Source organism: Pteropus vampyrus, unplaced genomic scaffold (genome assembly GCF_000151845.1).
Source record: "Pteropus vampyrus isolate Shadow unplaced genomic scaffold, Pvam_2.0 Scaffold9, whole genome shotgun sequence".
In the NCBI taxonomy this organism is placed as follows: Eukaryota; Metazoa; Chordata; class Mammalia; order Chiroptera; family Pteropodidae; genus Pteropus; species Pteropus vampyrus.
In genome coordinates this window covers 15,220,632-15,238,603 of record NW_011888790.1, presented here as the reverse complement: position 1 = coordinate 15,238,603, position 17,972 = coordinate 15,220,632, and the positions used below count along the sequence as shown (strand labels likewise).

At 37.4% G+C, this 17,972-nt stretch overlaps 1 protein-coding gene across 5 annotated transcripts in view; it reads right to left on the bottom strand.

The window, feature by feature from the left end:
• Window positions 1-17,972, bottom strand: part of TMTC2 (transmembrane and tetratricopeptide repeat containing 2) — a 370,372-nt gene that overhangs the window by 212,539 nt on the left and 139,861 nt on the right. For 3 of the 5 annotated variants that reach the window (XM_011374929.2, XM_023521197.1, XM_023521189.1), the window contains one exon: window positions 8,526-9,096. The exons of 1 other annotated variant lie outside the window; for it this stretch is intronic. In XM_011374929.2, the coding sequence (XP_011373231.1) occupies window positions 8,526-9,096 (571 nt within the window). Of the gene's footprint in view, window positions 1-8,525; window positions 9,097-17,972 lie in introns of those variants that run through there. One more of the 5 variants, XM_023521206.1, reaches the window with a different exon arrangement.

Sequence of the window (17,972 nt, the reverse complement as noted above, 5' to 3'; positions counted from 1 at the left end):
CAAATCATTCATGTATAACCTTGGTATAATTTGAATATGTTAAATAAGCTTATATCATGCAGTCTGTTCTGATGAAATGTGTACCCCACACACAAACACAATCTTTTATAAGGAGAGGTGACTCAAGTGTTTGTACATTAAAAACTAAGCTAATGCCCTCAAAAGACTGGTTTGATACGCTAGCTGGTATTCACAAAGTTAAAATATTAAGTTATTTTTTTAGTTTTTAAATACACAAAATTTAACAAATTCATGTTGCATATAATCAAGGACTTTATTAAATGAGCTTGATATGCAGCTCTGTATAGCAAAATTTTAATGGAAATTCTAGATATAGTTTCTATTTTTTCACTTACTAAAAATGAAGTCATTTATTTGTGTTTAAATGTCCTTCATTTTTTTCATGTTGTCTTTGCTGTTTTCATTTAATCTTACATTAATTGTAAACAAAATGACAACCACATACAACGCAGGCATTGTAGATTCCCCTATCAAAGCAAAGAGGAGCCTCACAATCTTTGCATTTTATTTGACTCCTGAAATTAAATGAATAAACATGTGGAGGAAGCAAGTGTCCTTTGGAATGGAAACACTGCCTTCACTAATCAAGGCCATAATTACTGAGGAAACATATATTAAATTCTGAATTCATGCTATTTTGCTTGATGCAAGAGTTATAATCAGACCAATAGAGCATACAGGAGCCATCTGGGTACTGCAGAGTTGTGAAGACAAACCCAGAGAGCAAGGGCACATCGACCTTCCTAGCTCCAAATCATTTCAGACTTTGGCATTCGAAGGACTGTTCTTCCCTTTCGATTTCTTATTAACCTTTCTGAAGAAAGGAATACTGTTATTAATAGGTATGATACCCAATGTTTAAAAGAAAAACAAAACATCACACCATGCAACCTTACCATCATATCACATTTCATACGTTTTTTACCTATCGATGGATTCGATTTAATATTCAGTTTTATCCACCCTACTTCCCACCCCATTCATGCCATTTAATGAATGTCTAATGAACTCATGGGAACTAGCTTTCTATGGCTTAAATTTCATTTGAGAAATCAACACTAAATTAGCATTTTCATTGTTCCAGGCATTTAAGGCAGGAATCCGACTTCCAGGCAATGACGATGAATTTCAAATTTGTGCAAACCACATCGTTTTCTGTGAAATTGACAGTACCAGTTGAATATGAGTAACCTGACAATAATGAGATCCCCGTCAGTCAATCTGATTCCTCTGAGGCAGCAGGTTATCGAAAATTGAGCCGAGTGATGTAATAATACATATCCCAGACTGAGGAGAACAGCATAGATGATTTCAATGAGGCTCATTATTTATTCATCACAAAGTCCAATTTGCGTTTCATTTTCACTGACTGTGTACAGAGTTAACTGGTTGAAATTCAGTGCTGATTACTTTATTCTGTACCGTAAAAAGGACCCTTTTAAAAAATTGTCGTCTTCCTGTATGAAAGAGTACAAAACAAAGAGGGAGTTTGTACTTGTACTTGTGGCCATTCGTGATAATATTGGAACACCATCCAGAAATGTTGGAAGAACAGACACAGGAGAAAGCCCTTAAGGAATCCCTGTTTTTCTCATTAGGAGTATATAATAACACGCCAGATATTATAGAGTAAGAAGTAAAATCATACTAGTCTTCAGAAAATAAATGCTTTTTTTTTTAATGCTAAAGAACAAGATGAATACTGATAAGAGGGACCCTCACTAAATGAGATATAACTTACACTCTCCTGAGTCTGATTCTTCCAACCAACCCCAGTCTCAAGGTGTCTCCTTTATATTGTTAGTTATAGGACTTCTGTTTATCTCATCTTTGGATGGTTATCCAGGTTGATTGTTCTATATTTTAGTTGCAATTTTAATGCAGTTATAGGAGGAGGCGAGCACAGCGTCCACCTACTCCACCATCTTCACCAGAACTCTCTGAGTCTGATTCCTAACCTCATCACCAAAGGGAGAAGGAAATTCCACCAAGCATCAAGATGGAGTTAGCCTGCACACCCCCAGGCTTCTCCCAAGGACCAGTTGAAGTGCAAGCCCATTTCAAAACCATGCGCTGTCTCTCAACATTGTTGGGGCCACAAAATATCTTAAAAGGCCCCTACATCGTTATACACACTAGCTGCCTCAACCTACCTCTCCTGATTCATTATCCTTTATAAATTCATGCACTCTCTGCATCTGTCAAAATGACTGCTCAGTGATCCCCAGTAACGTCTTGTTAGTTTCCCTCTGTGCTATGTTCCTGCTCTACCCTTCACTTTTCTTCCCTTCTCCAATTATAAACGCTTATATCCAAACTATCCTTTGGGGCCTTGCTTAAATGTCTCTGCTCTAGAAGCTGCTTCCTGATCCCCTTGGCTGAAAGTAACCTCCCCATCCTCTCAACTGCCCTAGCACTCCCAATGCCTCAGAGCCCTCGTCACTTTCCAGCTTGAAATTCAGTTCCATATTTACATGCACTATTCTCAACTTCTAAAATGTCCTTAAGGGCAGAATTTTGTCAATCCACCTTTGAATCCCCACATCACCTAATACAATGCCTTGCACGAAGATAATTTTTTTAAAGATGATAATTTGTGAATGGATGGCTGTTCCAAGTACTAACACTCTAATGACAAGCATTACAGAAGCTTGCAAGGCTACTCAAATTTAAATTACTCAACTTGAATACAAAATCATCCTAAATCAGCTGAGCAAAGAAGCCAACCTGCAGGAATAAAATACCTTATTAATCTCTGACTTTTTCAACTGTAAAATATTTTTGAACCTTGACTTTATTTGTGGTATTATCTGGTTAGCAATGTTGGCAGCTGTTCAAAGTTTTAAAGGGCTATAGGTCATGAATATTAAATGCTATAACAAATTTACTGGGAGGAAATCCAAATTCATTTGTAAGCGCATAACAAATAGTCACCCCAGTTTCAATAATGCTAGGAAGTACTGTGATCAGAATCAGAGTATCTTGCTATATCTAGATTCTCACAAAGTCAAATTATAAGGCAAATGAAGGAAAAGAAACTCATAAGAAAGTGAGAACACTACTTGTAGTAGAGTAGCATAGTTGTTGATTGAAGAAAATCAGAAAAAGCAAATACATCATATTTCATTCAGTGCAATCAGTATGAGGGTCACACCCTGAGTAAAACCATAACCTCCTTTAGAAAAGGGACAAAGCCTTAAATGATAAAACAGATTCTATCAATGCCACCCTCAGCAGGTGATCAAATAAAAAGGCATATTCAATGTGCAAATACCTGCAGGCTACCTGACTCACTTTTCTTGCTCTTCTATACATGGGGAATCAACCAAAACAGTCAGCTGTATAGGAAGAAGAGCCTCGTTTAATCTTGTCAGTGTTCAGAGAGTGACAAACCAAAAACCTTCAACAGAATATTAACTCCTACACTCAGAAACCATTCTTAAGATAAATCTTTGTAAACTGTCTGGAAATATGGTTGTTGGTTAGTTTGGGTTTGATTACTACATCCTGATGTAAGAACTAACCTTACTTAATACCCAAGATAAAGGTAAACAGTCAACAAAGCAACCTCCACCATTCACATCCTGCTTAGCATTAAAACTAAAAACCATCTTTAGAGAAATTGTTAAAAGATTAAACTCAAAGGGCTTCATTTTTCCAAATTATCTTAGGCTATTATTATAACTGCTACACTGACTTTCAGATTTCCTTTTTTTTAAATTTAAAAAAAAAAAAATTTTCCACCTGTAACTGAATAAGTGATTATGAGGCTAATAAAGGGGGAAAAAGATGTTTCCACATTAAAACAGTTAACAGATGTTAAATAAGCACAGAAAATGGCCACTAGGCAAGCAATGACTGATGTTGGGTAAGTAAGAAAAATGTTGCTTTTAGTGATTTTTATTACCCATGTACCTCCTGGGGTCATGGGAGACTTGTAAAAAATTTTGTGGGCAGATAAAAGTCTAACATTTATTTGCAAAGCTAGTTTATTTCAAGGGTTCCAACCCCCCACCCTTACTTTTTGACCACATAAAATTAAGTAAGTGAAAGTCATCGAAAGAAGGCTAAAACAATCATTTGGTGAGACTCAGTCAAGGAAACTTATTTTGCAACATTCTTCTGACACGCATTTCTTCCAATCCCACCTACCAGAACTCACTAACCAGGACTGAAATCCTCATTATATAACGGGGAGAGTACAGGATTTCACTTTAACATTTCAAGCACATACTTTTAAAAGGCAAATCTTACACAAAAGTGAATTCAGTAATTTACTAGGGCCTACTATGTGCCAGATGGTGTGCTATATGCCAAGTATAATGTAGAAAACATCGTGAAGCTAAGAACAAGGAATATTTTTAAATTCTGTTTATAAAGTTATAAACACTAATTTTGTTCGTATACACTTCTGAAGATTTTGTAGTGTTTTTTTTTTACAAATCTTCCTAACTATTGATAATCATTATTATTCACGTCATGTTCAACCATATTATCTCATAAGTCACATGATTTAATAAACATCTAAGTTGACTGTTAATGATTTTAACATATTTAGAATAGTGCCTGGCAGAAATAAACATATTTATTAAATACTAAATAAAATGTCTACAATATGCCAGGTACTTACTATTTTTCACACATTTCATCAAAGAAATATATAATATTAATATTTGCTTCGCAGAACTATAAAAACCTTATACATAATACGGACATGTGCATCATTGCTTTGGTTTTTTAGAAGTAAAAAAATGGCAGCCAAGAATTCTGGCCAAATTCAGCCATCTCAAGGATTTTGTCTAGGCAAAACAGGATTTAGCTGTTTTTAAATTAATAACCAATATTAAATAACAGGAGATGTCACAGAAAAATCCAGATGTCTGTCTTCTCAAAAAAACTTTAGAGTCTACCAAACTGAAACCTTTATTTTCTTATTGCATTATGGGATGGAGTGGAGGACAAATGGTACGGTAGAACCTCTAGTTCAACAACCAGTCCTTTCTGCCTGGCCCTGATACACATTTGTGTTACAGAGCCAGGATCTGAAAAGAGTTACAGAACCAAAACCAACACCGTGAAGAAAGAAGCTAAGGGTGATTGCTATGATAAAATTATTACTGACAAAACTGAAAAAAAAAAAAAAAAGGAGAGCCTTGCCTCTCTGGTCCTAATAAACCCCAGCTTTAAGAGGACCTCTGTTTTTAGATTTAGAGTATTTGACTGGTTGTCGAATTTGCATAATAGAGTTAAACATTTGTGCACTAGAGTTTTCTGTTTATATATGTGTTATGTTTTAATGGGGCAGGAAAGTTTATTTCATCTGGCAAACAATGATAACTATGATGCAGAGTTAATTGGTAAGATATTTAAGATGATTATTCTTTTAAGGTTTGAAAGAACCTTCTAAAGTCTTTTAATCTACTTTCTTCAGAGTCTCTTCCAACTCACCCCAGGCATAAAAATCTATATATTTTAAAGACAGAATATGGAATTTTCTATAACTTCCATATGTAATCTATGCCAGTGTTTACAAGCCCCACAGTCATGAGATTCTAAATGAAAGTTTGTGCTTAAATATGCATGCTTCAGCTTTAGTTGATTCCTAAGTCATATGCTTCCAAACCACTGTATGTTTAAAGACAATGAGAAGTTTATCTTTTGGCTTTCTCTTTCTTAAGCTAAGGAATGACAATCTCTATCAATATTTCTTCTTTCCCTTCAACTAATACACATCTGGTACCTTCCAAACACTGGGCACCCAGCTCACAATGAACACCCCACAATTTCATATGATCTTCACGTTGCATCTCTAGGACAGAACATTAAGTGTCTTCATTTGAACTAGCCCAAGGTTACTCACCAATGTGAGTTAATGTTTGATTCCATATTACTTACTTTTCTACTGTGCAGTTATCTGATTTTACATGTTTATTCATCTTCACACTTTTACAGCATGATAAAAGATTTCTGGACAGTCAGAACTATGTGTTCCAGTCCTAGCGATTCTACCATTTTCTGAGTGACCTTCACATCTCTGGTTCTCTATACTTCAGCTGGAAATAAAGTACTGGCATAGATACTCTCTATGGTTTCTTACAAATCTATAAAATCTGTTATCCCAACGTCCTCATTAGACTCATTGGCCTAAAACCTGAGAACGAAAAAAACAAAGCTGAGACGGCAACTATCAGATGGAGAGTTTTGCTGCCCCAATGCCTGCAAGCAGTGGTTGCCAGAGAGTCTGGGCAAGTTTCCATTTTGGAAATTTCTCAGGACACTGAACCTCCAAAGAATTAAGTCCTTTCTCATAGCGTGGGGGACTTCACACTCTCTATTCTTAGGAGTTCCTTTGCTAGTGGCATTTCTCATTCTCTTAAGCAGCAGTTATATGAGTAAAGTTGCCAGATAAAATAAGGGATGCCCAATTAAATTTTAATTTCAGATAAACAAAGAATAATTTTCTATTATAAATATGTTTCAAATATTGTATGAGACACATTTATAGTAAGGAGCTCTATCAGCGACTCTGTCCTTGAAAATATGCTTAGAGAACGGAAAATTTCTTAGAAGAAAACTTCAAAAGGTCCTAAAAGCAAGTCCTAAATTGACAGACCAAAATACTTCCCTAATTCATGAGATAGTGAAATGGAAGTTCTGTGTAAGAAAATCCGATGTTTCACAGGCTCTCAGTGCAAAGTCTTGAAACGCCCAGAGTCTGCATCTTCAAATAGGTCTTGTTAAAAAGCAAAATTACGGCTGAGCAAATCTGAAGATCTAATTGGCTTTAGCATCCCATCTAGCAAACAGAAAGGAGCTCCGAAGGCCTGTATGAAATGGAAGGCTTGTATAGGAAGAAGGAAGAAGGAGTAAGAAAAAAGTAGGATTCCTCGTCTTTCTTTGGGAAGTAGGAAGGAGGGTCTATGTGGCAAATTACTTCTCTAGTGCTAACCAGGTAACTCCAGATTGACTGGTTAAAGGTCACATTCCTGCAAGAAGCTAAAACTGCAATTAAGTCTTGATTTACTGATGTGGGGTTAGCACAGGCATTCCATTTTGAGCCTACTTTTTTTTTTAAAGTCTCAACCTCCATAGGATAAGGACCATGATTCAAACTTATTCTATTTGTATGTCAAGTGGAAGAAAGCTTGCTATTGTTAATGACGTGGTTTAAAAGAAAAGAAAAAGATTATCTTCCCTCTTCTCCTTGAAAAAACAATTAAAATTGATTTGAAATTAAGAGCTTGACTTTCAAACCATATGTTGTTTTTAAGAGTCAAAACTCTAAAAGGGTTTTCTTTTAAAGTTTCAGCATTTAATTGAAATCACAAAAGAACTTCATTAAGCACTTGATACTTGAGTTCTAACTGAAAAGGTTATGCTTCCCTGCAGAGAAGAAGCATAGAGGTAATTACGGGCACTGCCTACTAAATGAAAAAAATAGCCATTAAAAAAATAAATGTCTCTGTTTCTTTCATTTTTTTCTTTATTTTAATTTCTTCCCAATTTGATTTTCAGTAAAATTGGGAATTGAGAGAAAAATTAGTCAAAATTAGAAAACTCGACAGCTCTCTCAGGCAAGTATCCAAAACTAATTCCTTGCTCGAGTGTCTAAAACGAAAAAGGGAGCTGGCCTAAAACATGGCCGAAGTTTGCAAACCTTGGCCTAGTTCAGTCTTTGTACTTAAAATCAAAGCAAGAGAGTTCATTGTGAGTGAAGAAGGATGGGAAGATGGAAAGGAGGCAGTGTTTCAAGGTGCCCTGGGCCACCCTATGCCTCCCATTAACACTCTAGCAGAAAACTGCTCCGTTCTCCTTAAGTGTACAAGTGTCCGGAATCCTAATAGCGCTTCCGCGACTTTCAAACAACATTGCATTTGAAACTACTAAGGGAATACAGAACAAATATCAAGCCCTGAGGCAAAGGTCTTTATTGGCCTCAGAGCAAAACTGATAATAACTACTTTCTGTTTTGAATCTATTCTTATACACCACAACAAGGAAAAGGTGAATATGATTCATTGTTGAAGAATCTGAGTTCCAAGCCTACTGCAGAGAAGAGTTGTTTTCCAAAGTCAACTCAGGAAGTAAAATTAACAAATGGCAAAGGATTTTGTCTCTATAATCTAGCATCTAGCTCTATTATCAGTTGTGATATTTTTACAAATACATATTATGTATAGGCAATGTATAGGATTACAGAGAATTGTGGTACAAAATAAAATAAATAAATTATAAAGATGCATTATCTTTACAAAGAGAGATCATTCTTCTACCGCCTTTAAAATCATGAAAATAAATTAAGAAACCTGAGGAATAAAACAATCAGTGACTGAAACCCAGGTTAGTAGGAAAAGGTCAGAAAGGACACTTCCACACACTGAAGATCAAAATATAACTTATATTAAATTCTCTTTGAAGAGGAACTAATTTGCCTTTTAAATGGTGAAAAAAGACCAAGCAAGATTACTCAGTAATCCAATGCTCAAGTGCCAACAATCACTTACTTTGTAAATAGTAGGTAAGATCTGTTTCATTTTCAGCCTGTGAAAGACAAAGACATCATAAACTGCTGAGACTGCGAGAACAGTCACTCCTTGTTCCTTCCACAACATGCTGCATCCTGCGCACAGTCCTGTCCCCAGGAACCAGCCCCACGTCCTGGCTGAGTAGCCTCTTGTAGAACAGTGTTTAACGTAGCAGAGCAATGAGAGGAGAAAGAAGAGACTGGCCCCAATATCAGCCCGTCCCACGATTCCTGCCACCGCCTCTGTGTGAATGGGGTGAGAGGCGAACATCAAGCCCGCCATGAAGGTCCAGTATCCGTCCCCAAGGAGTATCTTAGAGAAGCTCGTGAAGAGTCCAGTGACCGCCGCATGTAGTAGGACGTTGACAAGGTGGTAGCTCCAGGGATTCAGCCCTCCGATGGCGTGGTTCAGGCGAAAAGAAAGTGTGCAGAATGGCCGGTACGACTTGTGGCTGCCACTGTGGGTTAGAAGAGTCCCCCAAAAATCATTGAAGAAAATGTGGGTCCATGGCGTTTCTGGGAGAAGGTCCTGATTAGTCTTGATAGCCCGGCTAAAACACAAAATGTTAAAAAAAAAAAATCAAATGTAAAATACAGGAAAAAAAAAAAAAAACACAAGAAAATATGTGACATTGCTAAGATATTGCCTTCCTCCATAGCTCTGTCATGTGGCTTGATGCTGGGATTCCAGGTATGTATGATTACCATAAATGAACTTTACATACATATTGAATTCAGATCCTCTCCTTAACGCTTACTAATACCACAATTAGTGTTGTATGTCTTTTTCTCAAAAGTTTTCTTCCTTGTTTGAATGTAAAAATGTTTGAAGAATAAATGCAGTTTCTACCAGTGGTATAGGCCTTAATGCAGAGGTTGCTAAACAACTGCCTTAAAAATCACGTGCTATACTAGCTAAAAATGCAGATTTCAGGCCCCAGGTTGATGTAAGGCCTGAGACTATGCATTCTTAAGAAACACAGCCCCAGGTGATAATGGTTCAGAGGATACACTTATAGCAAGAACTAGGCCCCTACTAGAAATAAATTGTAAATAGAATATCCGTGCCCAAAGCAATGCTTCTCACACGTAACAGGCAGGTTCTGATTCAGTAGGTCTGGAAAGGAGCCCAAGATTCCCCATTTCTAACAAGCCCCCAAATAACACTAATGCTACTGGTCCTTGGATCACACTTTGAGCAGCAAGAACCTAGAGAGCTGGAGATAAGAAGAATGTCTCTCCATGTGTCCAAATGTTTCCGTTCCTCCTACATTCCAGTAAACTTAGCTGTTCCCCTTCTGAGATCTCATAGGACTTAGTGTCATCTATACTAACTGCCATAACATGGCACTTCAGTGTCTCTTGCTTTTGAGGATTATAGCTCTAGATTTCCAAACTTCAAAGAGGAAGAAATAACCTAGTATTTGCTGAGCACTTGCTATCTGCCAAACACCCTGCTGGTCTCCTGGGCTGTATCTTCTCATTTAATTCTTAGAATAACTGATAAGGTAGATATTATTATCTATATCTCTCAGGTGAGGAAATTATCATTGAGAAAGTTTAATTAATAATGATCCCAAAGTCACACAAGTTGGAAACAGCAGGGTAGAGTTTCATGGCCCATCCTCTTTTCACTATAATGGACTTCTCAAAATGTGATCCACACACCACTGGGAGTACAAGAAAATACACCGATAAACCTTGTAAAACTTTTAATGGTTATATTTGTTTTAATGTGTATTTGAAATAAAATTTAATTATCACGTAAAAGCTAGATTTCATGGATGTTTGCTCAGAACGAAGCTGTTAAAAATTTAAAAGCCAATGTAAAGACAAATATTAAGGAATCCACAGTACTAGGATACGCAGATAAGGTACAAATGACGGTAGCACATAAATGACACAGTTTGTAGGATTCCTGCTCTATGTCATTTTACCTTCCAGAGAACACGGTGGCATCTTGAATCTTTTGTATTCCTAGTGTACTTATCTCTGTACTTACAGAACGCAAAATAGGAACAAGAGTAAGAAGGAAGTAGGAATGAGACATTTAAGGTACCTACTGCCTAACTAGAAACCTCTTGCCTAGTCTAATGTCAGGGCTTTTTAAGGGAGTGTGGGCATTTGTGAAGCTAAAGAATATGTAGTGGGTGACCACCTTGATGATTTTTACCGCTAACCCCTCCACCAGTCCTGCCTTTCACTCTAAAGCAGGAATTTTTATAAAATGTTACCAAATATCAGGCTGCAAAAGCCCTGTACAGAGGAGAAACATTCCTGAGTCCCAGCTCTGTCATTTGCTGAGTGTCTTCAAAAATAAGGACATACAACAGAGATTCAAACAGATTAAGAAAACTATCCAAGGCGACATAACCAGCTGAAACAGCAGGGTTAGTGGTTAGTGTTCCAGTTGAGATCAAATGGCTGGCTGGGCAAGGCTGGTTTTCAACTGCTTTCTAAACTGTTTCCCAATTAACCTTTCTGAGCTCATTTCTGTGATAACAGTTTTACCTCGAAATCATTTAACCAATACTTGTAATTCTTCATTTATCTTCTATGTCAAGAAGCAGAGAACACTGCTTTGCAGCTAGCTGCATGAGTGTTCTGGAGAACCAGTACAAATGACGTCTCAACTGTTAGCTGCTGTTGTTATTATTCTACAAAGACTGAGGTACAACTTAGAAAAAGTCTCTTATTAAAGTATGCCTGACTTACAACCTCTGAAATTGGATGCATTTGGGGGTTAGAATGAAAACAGACTGATCAGTAGTTGATAAGTATCTACTCTGTGCCAAACATCATGCCAGTCCTTTTACAACTACTTAGGATAAATAATTGACTTTTCTAGATGCTCAATAAAAAGGCAGAAGGTCTGTTAAAATTATGTCTTAAAAAATACTCAATGTGGCAGGGATAGTTAGTTCCTCTCCTGTGTCTATTTTTCCCCTTTTCTCTTATAGCACTTCTGTTTTTAACTGGGTATACAGTCATCTAGAAAAAAATATTTCATTTCCTATCTTCCCTTGCTGCTAAATAGGGTCATGTGACTACTTTTTGGCCAGTGGAATATAAGCAGAGTTCTATGCATTATTTCCAGAAAGTGTCTTTAAGAGAAAAAACTTAGCATTCTTCCCCTCAACCCCTCCTTCCTTCCTGCTAGAGGACAGATGCAATAGCTGGAGTTCTAGCAGCCGTCTTGGCCCATAAAGTGTCCTTAGGAACAGAAATCAAGCCTAGAACAGCACAGCAATAAGACTGAAGGAAACGGAGTTTCTGTCATCTGTTATGGTAAACCATACTGGCCCTGGGCTAACTACCTCCTCATTGCGTGAATATAAGAAGTAAATTGCTATCTTGTTTACACTGAGATATTTTTGGTGTTAGCTAGTGGCAGCTAAATAGTCATAGCGAAATCCTTTGTTCACATAAGACCTACTATATCACAGTAGTTTGACTTTTCATTTTGATTTTCATTTTTACAAGTCTCTGTGTATTGACTGAGTATTAAATGAATTTCCATATAAATTGGCTTTTAAAATATTAGAAACAGATGTTATTCTGGATCCATTAAATTAAAACACCCTGCTACGACATTCATCAAACCCAGAAGTAATTGCTTTAACTCGATGGGTTATAATTAAAATTTAAAAGAAATATGAAAAACTGCCAAACAGTGTTGTCAGAGAGCTGATTTCAAGAAATTCAGAATGAAAACTCAACTTGCCTCCACTAAACATTAATCTAGGTATTGATGTGAATTTCTCTAATATCAATGCAGAATCGCTCATACTATCCAAGTCAGGGCAGTGAAAAGCTCAATAGCAAAGCATTATGGGACAAGGCTTTCTAGTGCAGTGAGAAAAGCTAGAAAGCAAACTGTAAGACAATTCTTCACTCCTTCAGTGGCAGATACATATAGGATGGTGAACCACATTCCCCAAACCAGGTTTTCTACATTACTCAGGTTTTCTACATTACCCAGAGTTTTCTTCCTTACCCAGGGTTCATCACCATAACTAACTCTGTAAAGAACTTTGGAGAAAAAATAAAACCCAAACTTTTAAAAATCTGTTCAAATCTGCCAGAATTTCTTATATTTGTAGCACTACATCTAGTAATGTGAAGCCGCTAACAAGATATACTACACATCTAAAAAATATATAAAATTAACAAATCTCATAAGTTCACTGTGGGAAAAAACTTTGATGAGGCACAGCCTTAAATATTCGCTGCAGAAAAAGAAAATTAAAGGACAAACAGTGTTAACAAAAGTGGAAGAGCGAGAGAACACCTCACCCATGTGCAACACATACTTCACGAAGGGAGAGTTTACTGTGATAAAATCCTCTGATGGCTGTCATCTGCTTAGGTAGGTTTTTATTTAAGCAATGAACATATGGCAAAAGAACATGAAATAAGACTAAACTGTACTGGGCTTTAGAACATAAGTCATGTCACACATGTAAGTCAGTGATTAGAGATGCGTTGCGCATCCCTGACATCATTTTAAGAAAGATACAGACCAAAATGGCTTTAATAGAATCTGAATAATCTGCCAGCAAAGGTAAGGGTAGTCATTCAACACTGAGCATAATCGATTTTCATCCATTTGCGTATTCTCACATGAGTCCAAAATGGAAATAGTAAAACCTCTTCTGCTATTTCTCAGCTAATGAAAAAACTTAATTCAAAACAAAATTTCATGCAGATATAATTTCTGAGGTTACTTCTGTGAATTGGTATTGAAATTCAGAAAGGCACTAAGGAATTAGGAAATTTTCCACTCCGAGAAAGGTGAAGAAAATCAGAGTGGCAGATGTGAAGAAAAAACAATTGTGAGCAAGATTCTCCAGAGAATACATGACTGAGAGACCGTCTTTTGAAGCAAAAAGATCCAGTCTCTCAGGTCTTCAAGGAGGTCTTAAAACTGTTTCCCATTTTGTTCATTTGCGGCCCTTTGTTTTTGCTGCCTTATGCTTTTTCCTTTAGGAAATGTTGACAAAGGCCAATGCTATTGTAAAATTGATGAATGACGGGACACTGCAATCCAAACTGTCCTTGTGTGTTTCTTCTCTCACTGCTGCTTTTTCTGTCCATTGACCTTTTCGGTCACAAGCACCCACATAAATGATGACCATTAGTCATCTGAGCAGGAATGATGCTTAGATTCTTCAAACAAATCAAATGACACACTATTCCAAAGTGCTTTCAATTGTTCTACTGAAAGGTAAGTAAAGGCAAAACTTTAAAAATGGCAAAGAAAAAAATGTTGTAGCAATGGGTTGAAATTTGCTCTCCAAGAGAAAGAAGGAAGAGAATGGCCTTTATTAACCTACCTGCTTCTGTGCTACCCAAGCATGCCCATCTACACCTAGGAAGGGCAGTGGGATGCAGTGGTTAAGAACACTGATTCTGGAGCCAAATAGACCAAATAAAGTTCAGGCTATGAGACAGTGGACAGAGTTACTTCACCTCTTCGTATCTCACATTTCTTATGTGTAAAAGAAAGACAATAACTGTACTTGCTTTATAGAATCAATGATAGGAGTGAATGAGTCAGAAAGCAAAAAGCATACTGTTATATGTAATATAATGTGTATACGTAATGTATGTAACACATGTTAGCTGTTATTATTATCACCAGCAACACTGAACAACTGATGCTAGCCATCAATGCAAATGTAGCACTCTTTTATCATATTTATAGCCTTCAAAATCTACAGATCATGGTCATGAGTATTTCACTTGAGATGTATTTCACTTGAAATTCCTTTAAGCTTTAAAGGCCCTCTCAGAACAAGATAATAAATATGTATGAAGTCTTACCTTGGTCTTTAACACATTACTTTTCTCATTCTCTTATTTTCTGATACCTCTAACTCTCCTTGGCTAGCACCTCTTCACATTTTCCCCCCAAATGTGGATGTTTCTCTTCCGGTTCTGTCCCCTAACTTTCTTTCTCTCTACACTTTCCACCTCTGGTCATCTCCAACACCTGCAACTCAAGAGATGCCTTCTTCATCTACACCTCAAGCCTGAGTGTCGCTCATGAGCCTACACTTCTAATAGCCCAGGTAATATTCACACTTGAGTGGAAAAAAAGAGTAACGAAATCCTGGTTCCCCTACTAACACCACATGTGTTACCTTTGGCTAGTTAGCCTCTCTAAAGCTCAACTTCCTTACCCAGGGTTCATAGATAATAATGCTTCTCAAAACTGTTGTGTTGAAGATCGAATAAGGAAATATTAACTTAAAATGTTTGAAAAATAAATAACTTTGTGTAATGGATACTTGCTATTTTCTTGGACCTCTTCTAGTTAACAGTCTCCTGTTTTTCCTTTTGAGAACAGACAACATCCACTCTCAGTCCATGTGGATAGGGTAAGGTGCCCTCACCTCCTGATGAAGATCATCAAATGACTTGGCAGAATCCTCATTCTTGGCCACAACAACTGATTTAGTGGCCAGCCTGACAAACCAGAGTCAATACAGCCCCAACAATGTAATTAGAAATGGCATCTTCATTTGAGAATGAGATGAAATCCTAGGGCTACTCGAGGATTCCCTGAAGACAGAGGCTACCTAAGAATGAAGGCAACTCAAAAGAACCCAGATCAGGGAGACAAAGAGGTAATTCCTATGCAGCTGGATCCCATCATGCCTGAAGCTAACACTGTTAAATAAGCCAATGAATGCCCCACCCATAAGCTAGTTTAAAGCGTTATTCTGACATCTAGAATCAAAAGAGCACCAAATAATAAACACTATAATTATCTACTAATGTCATTAGTAGATAATGCCCTTACAATATCTTAAGCTTAGTAAGTCTGAATACGAATAATTTTCTTCACAAAACATCTCCTTTTTCATACAAGCCCTTCACTCCTCCATCACTGACAATGAGCTTGCTCATGAAAAAGCCTTCTTTCTTTGCTTCTACAGTTATGTTTAAATTGGTTAAAATATTTTAAAGCTGTTCAGGACCTCAGAGAAATCCAGCTCACAAGTTTCCCTTGAATCTGTGTCTAACTTTGCTTTTCTACTACCTTCATCAGGCTTTCATTATTCCTACCTGTACTGTTTTGCATGCTTACTTAAATTGCCCGTTCATTTTTCTCTTTCCCTCATTAGGCTCTAAGTCCCCTCAGGGAAGGAATTATGCCTTACATTTTCTCCCAGTGCCCAACACATATTAGGCACATAATAAATATTTGGTAAACTGAACTAAACAGCTGTCCCTGCCTGCTTTCATTCCCCCTTTGATCCATTACACATGCTGTGGATAGAGAAACTTCCTGAAATAAAACACTAACACCAACACTGTTCCACGAAAATCCCTCATCATGCCCTATTTCTTACCATAATAAACACCTTTCACAGCCCAGCATTCATTGCATCCCTATTATGACTTCTAGGCCAATTTCCCATTACTTCTCCACATGTATCCTGAGTCGGACAAACTTCACAGCCTATAGGTCTTTGCTCAAACCATTTCTTCCCTTCCTCTGCCTGAACTGCTGTTCTTCAACCAGTTACATCTGTCCAAATATGCTTCAATCCCCGATGATCATTTGTGAAGCCATGGCCTCCGCAAAGGCCTCCCTAGTTACTGTGAGTATGACTGACTTTGACTTTGAACACTGACTTCTTACAAAAACTATCAGGTATCTCAAATGGGACAACATATGGAATACATTTTAGAATGAGCAGGAAGAGATGTATGCTTTGAAAAGGGGCACGAGTGATTTTAATATTCTCTCTTCCATCCCTTACTAAAAATCATTGTCCAATAAAATGGACTGATTCTGTTGTAAGAAAATTATTCACTCACTCATTTATTCACTCAGTATTGGGCTAGGCACTGTGAAGAGCACTGCAGATAGAATGGCAAGCAAAATAGATTCCCTGACTTTGAGAAATGTTCAGCCTAGTAGAGGAGGCAAGTAAGTGTCCAGGCAATCTCCTTGGGATATGATAAATACTATTCTAACCTGAATCCTGACTGTGATTGGAGAACACAGAACAGACTCCTAGGAAGCAGTCTTAGAGGGTCAAAAGTTTCTTGGAGAAAAGCATATCTACCTAAGTGGAAAGAGTAAGGGAGCTGTGAAAGATGTCACCAGACTGGAAGTCGATATTTTTAAAGGCTGTATGACACAAGAGAAGGTGGTAAGCTTGGGATCCGAAAAAATATGATAGGTTAGTTTGGCTAGAGTGAAGTTTGAGGGATGGAGCAGCAGGAATTCTTGGCATTACTCTGTCCTGCACTATTGTCCTAGATGGGATGGAGAGGAATGTGGCTGCACATCAGTCTTCTTCACGGCCTTCAGGTTTGATTTGGCTATTGTCTTGTTAGAACTTGCTTTACCTCCCCAATGCATAGTTAACTCCTAAATAGTAGAAAAACATCCTATTTATTTTCTGGAGCCTAGCACACAGTAGGCACTCAATATAAATTTGAAGAACCAAATCTGAATTAGAAATGATTGGCACTGATAGGCTGCGCTCATCTTTTAGAAAAATTCTACATTGTTTTAAGTATATAGGGGATTATCGCTTTCATTTAAAAGTAGTTCACTCACCCTGGGCACTAAACTTTGCTAACCCAATGATAATTATCTATGGAAACCATCAGGTTAACTGGCTTACTCAAATGTCTTTGGCACTCATTTGCCACTTAACCCATAATTCCTTCATTAGAGTCCCTCTTTAGGGACAAGTCATTATATTTTGAAAGTTCCACTTGGCTAACATGAAAGGGATATGAGAGAAATACTATAACATCTAGAGCTTGCCTTAGTTTTGAAATAAGCCACATACTTCAGATTCCTAGATTAACGTAAGGTAGAAGAAGTAAATTTCAGTGTATGGTGCTGAACTGTTGGGGACAGTGTTAGCTTTCTACTTCCCAGTGGAAACGGAAGGTACTATGCTCTAGGCATGAATTTATCATTACACCTGTAACACTTTACTTATTTCTATCTCGATCTCCCCTATTAGATTCTAAGTTCTTCAATGGCAGAGATGATGACTTCCTAAGCGAACGACACTTTAATTTTTTTTTAATTGTCGCCATATAGATGTTGAATAAAAAGAGGCCACAGAAAGTAACCAAGACCCTGTTGTCAGACATCCAAGGGACAGGGCCCCCAAGTAACCATAACTAAGAGAATATTCTCAGTGGACTCCTCTTCCATCCCTTTAGGAGTTTTTCCTATAAGATTCTGTTTAAATGTGGCCCCTGCTGCAGCTGAACTAAACTCCAGAGCTGTGAGAGATATATACCTCTCATAAAGCTTCTTTGCATAAGGCAGCTCCTTGTTCATTCCAAATCTAGAGTTTGCCCAGACCCTCTCTTCTCTCAGTGGAAGAAATGAGGAGGAGGAATCTTGGCTAAATATTTTGAAAGTACCTTTAGTTCCTCA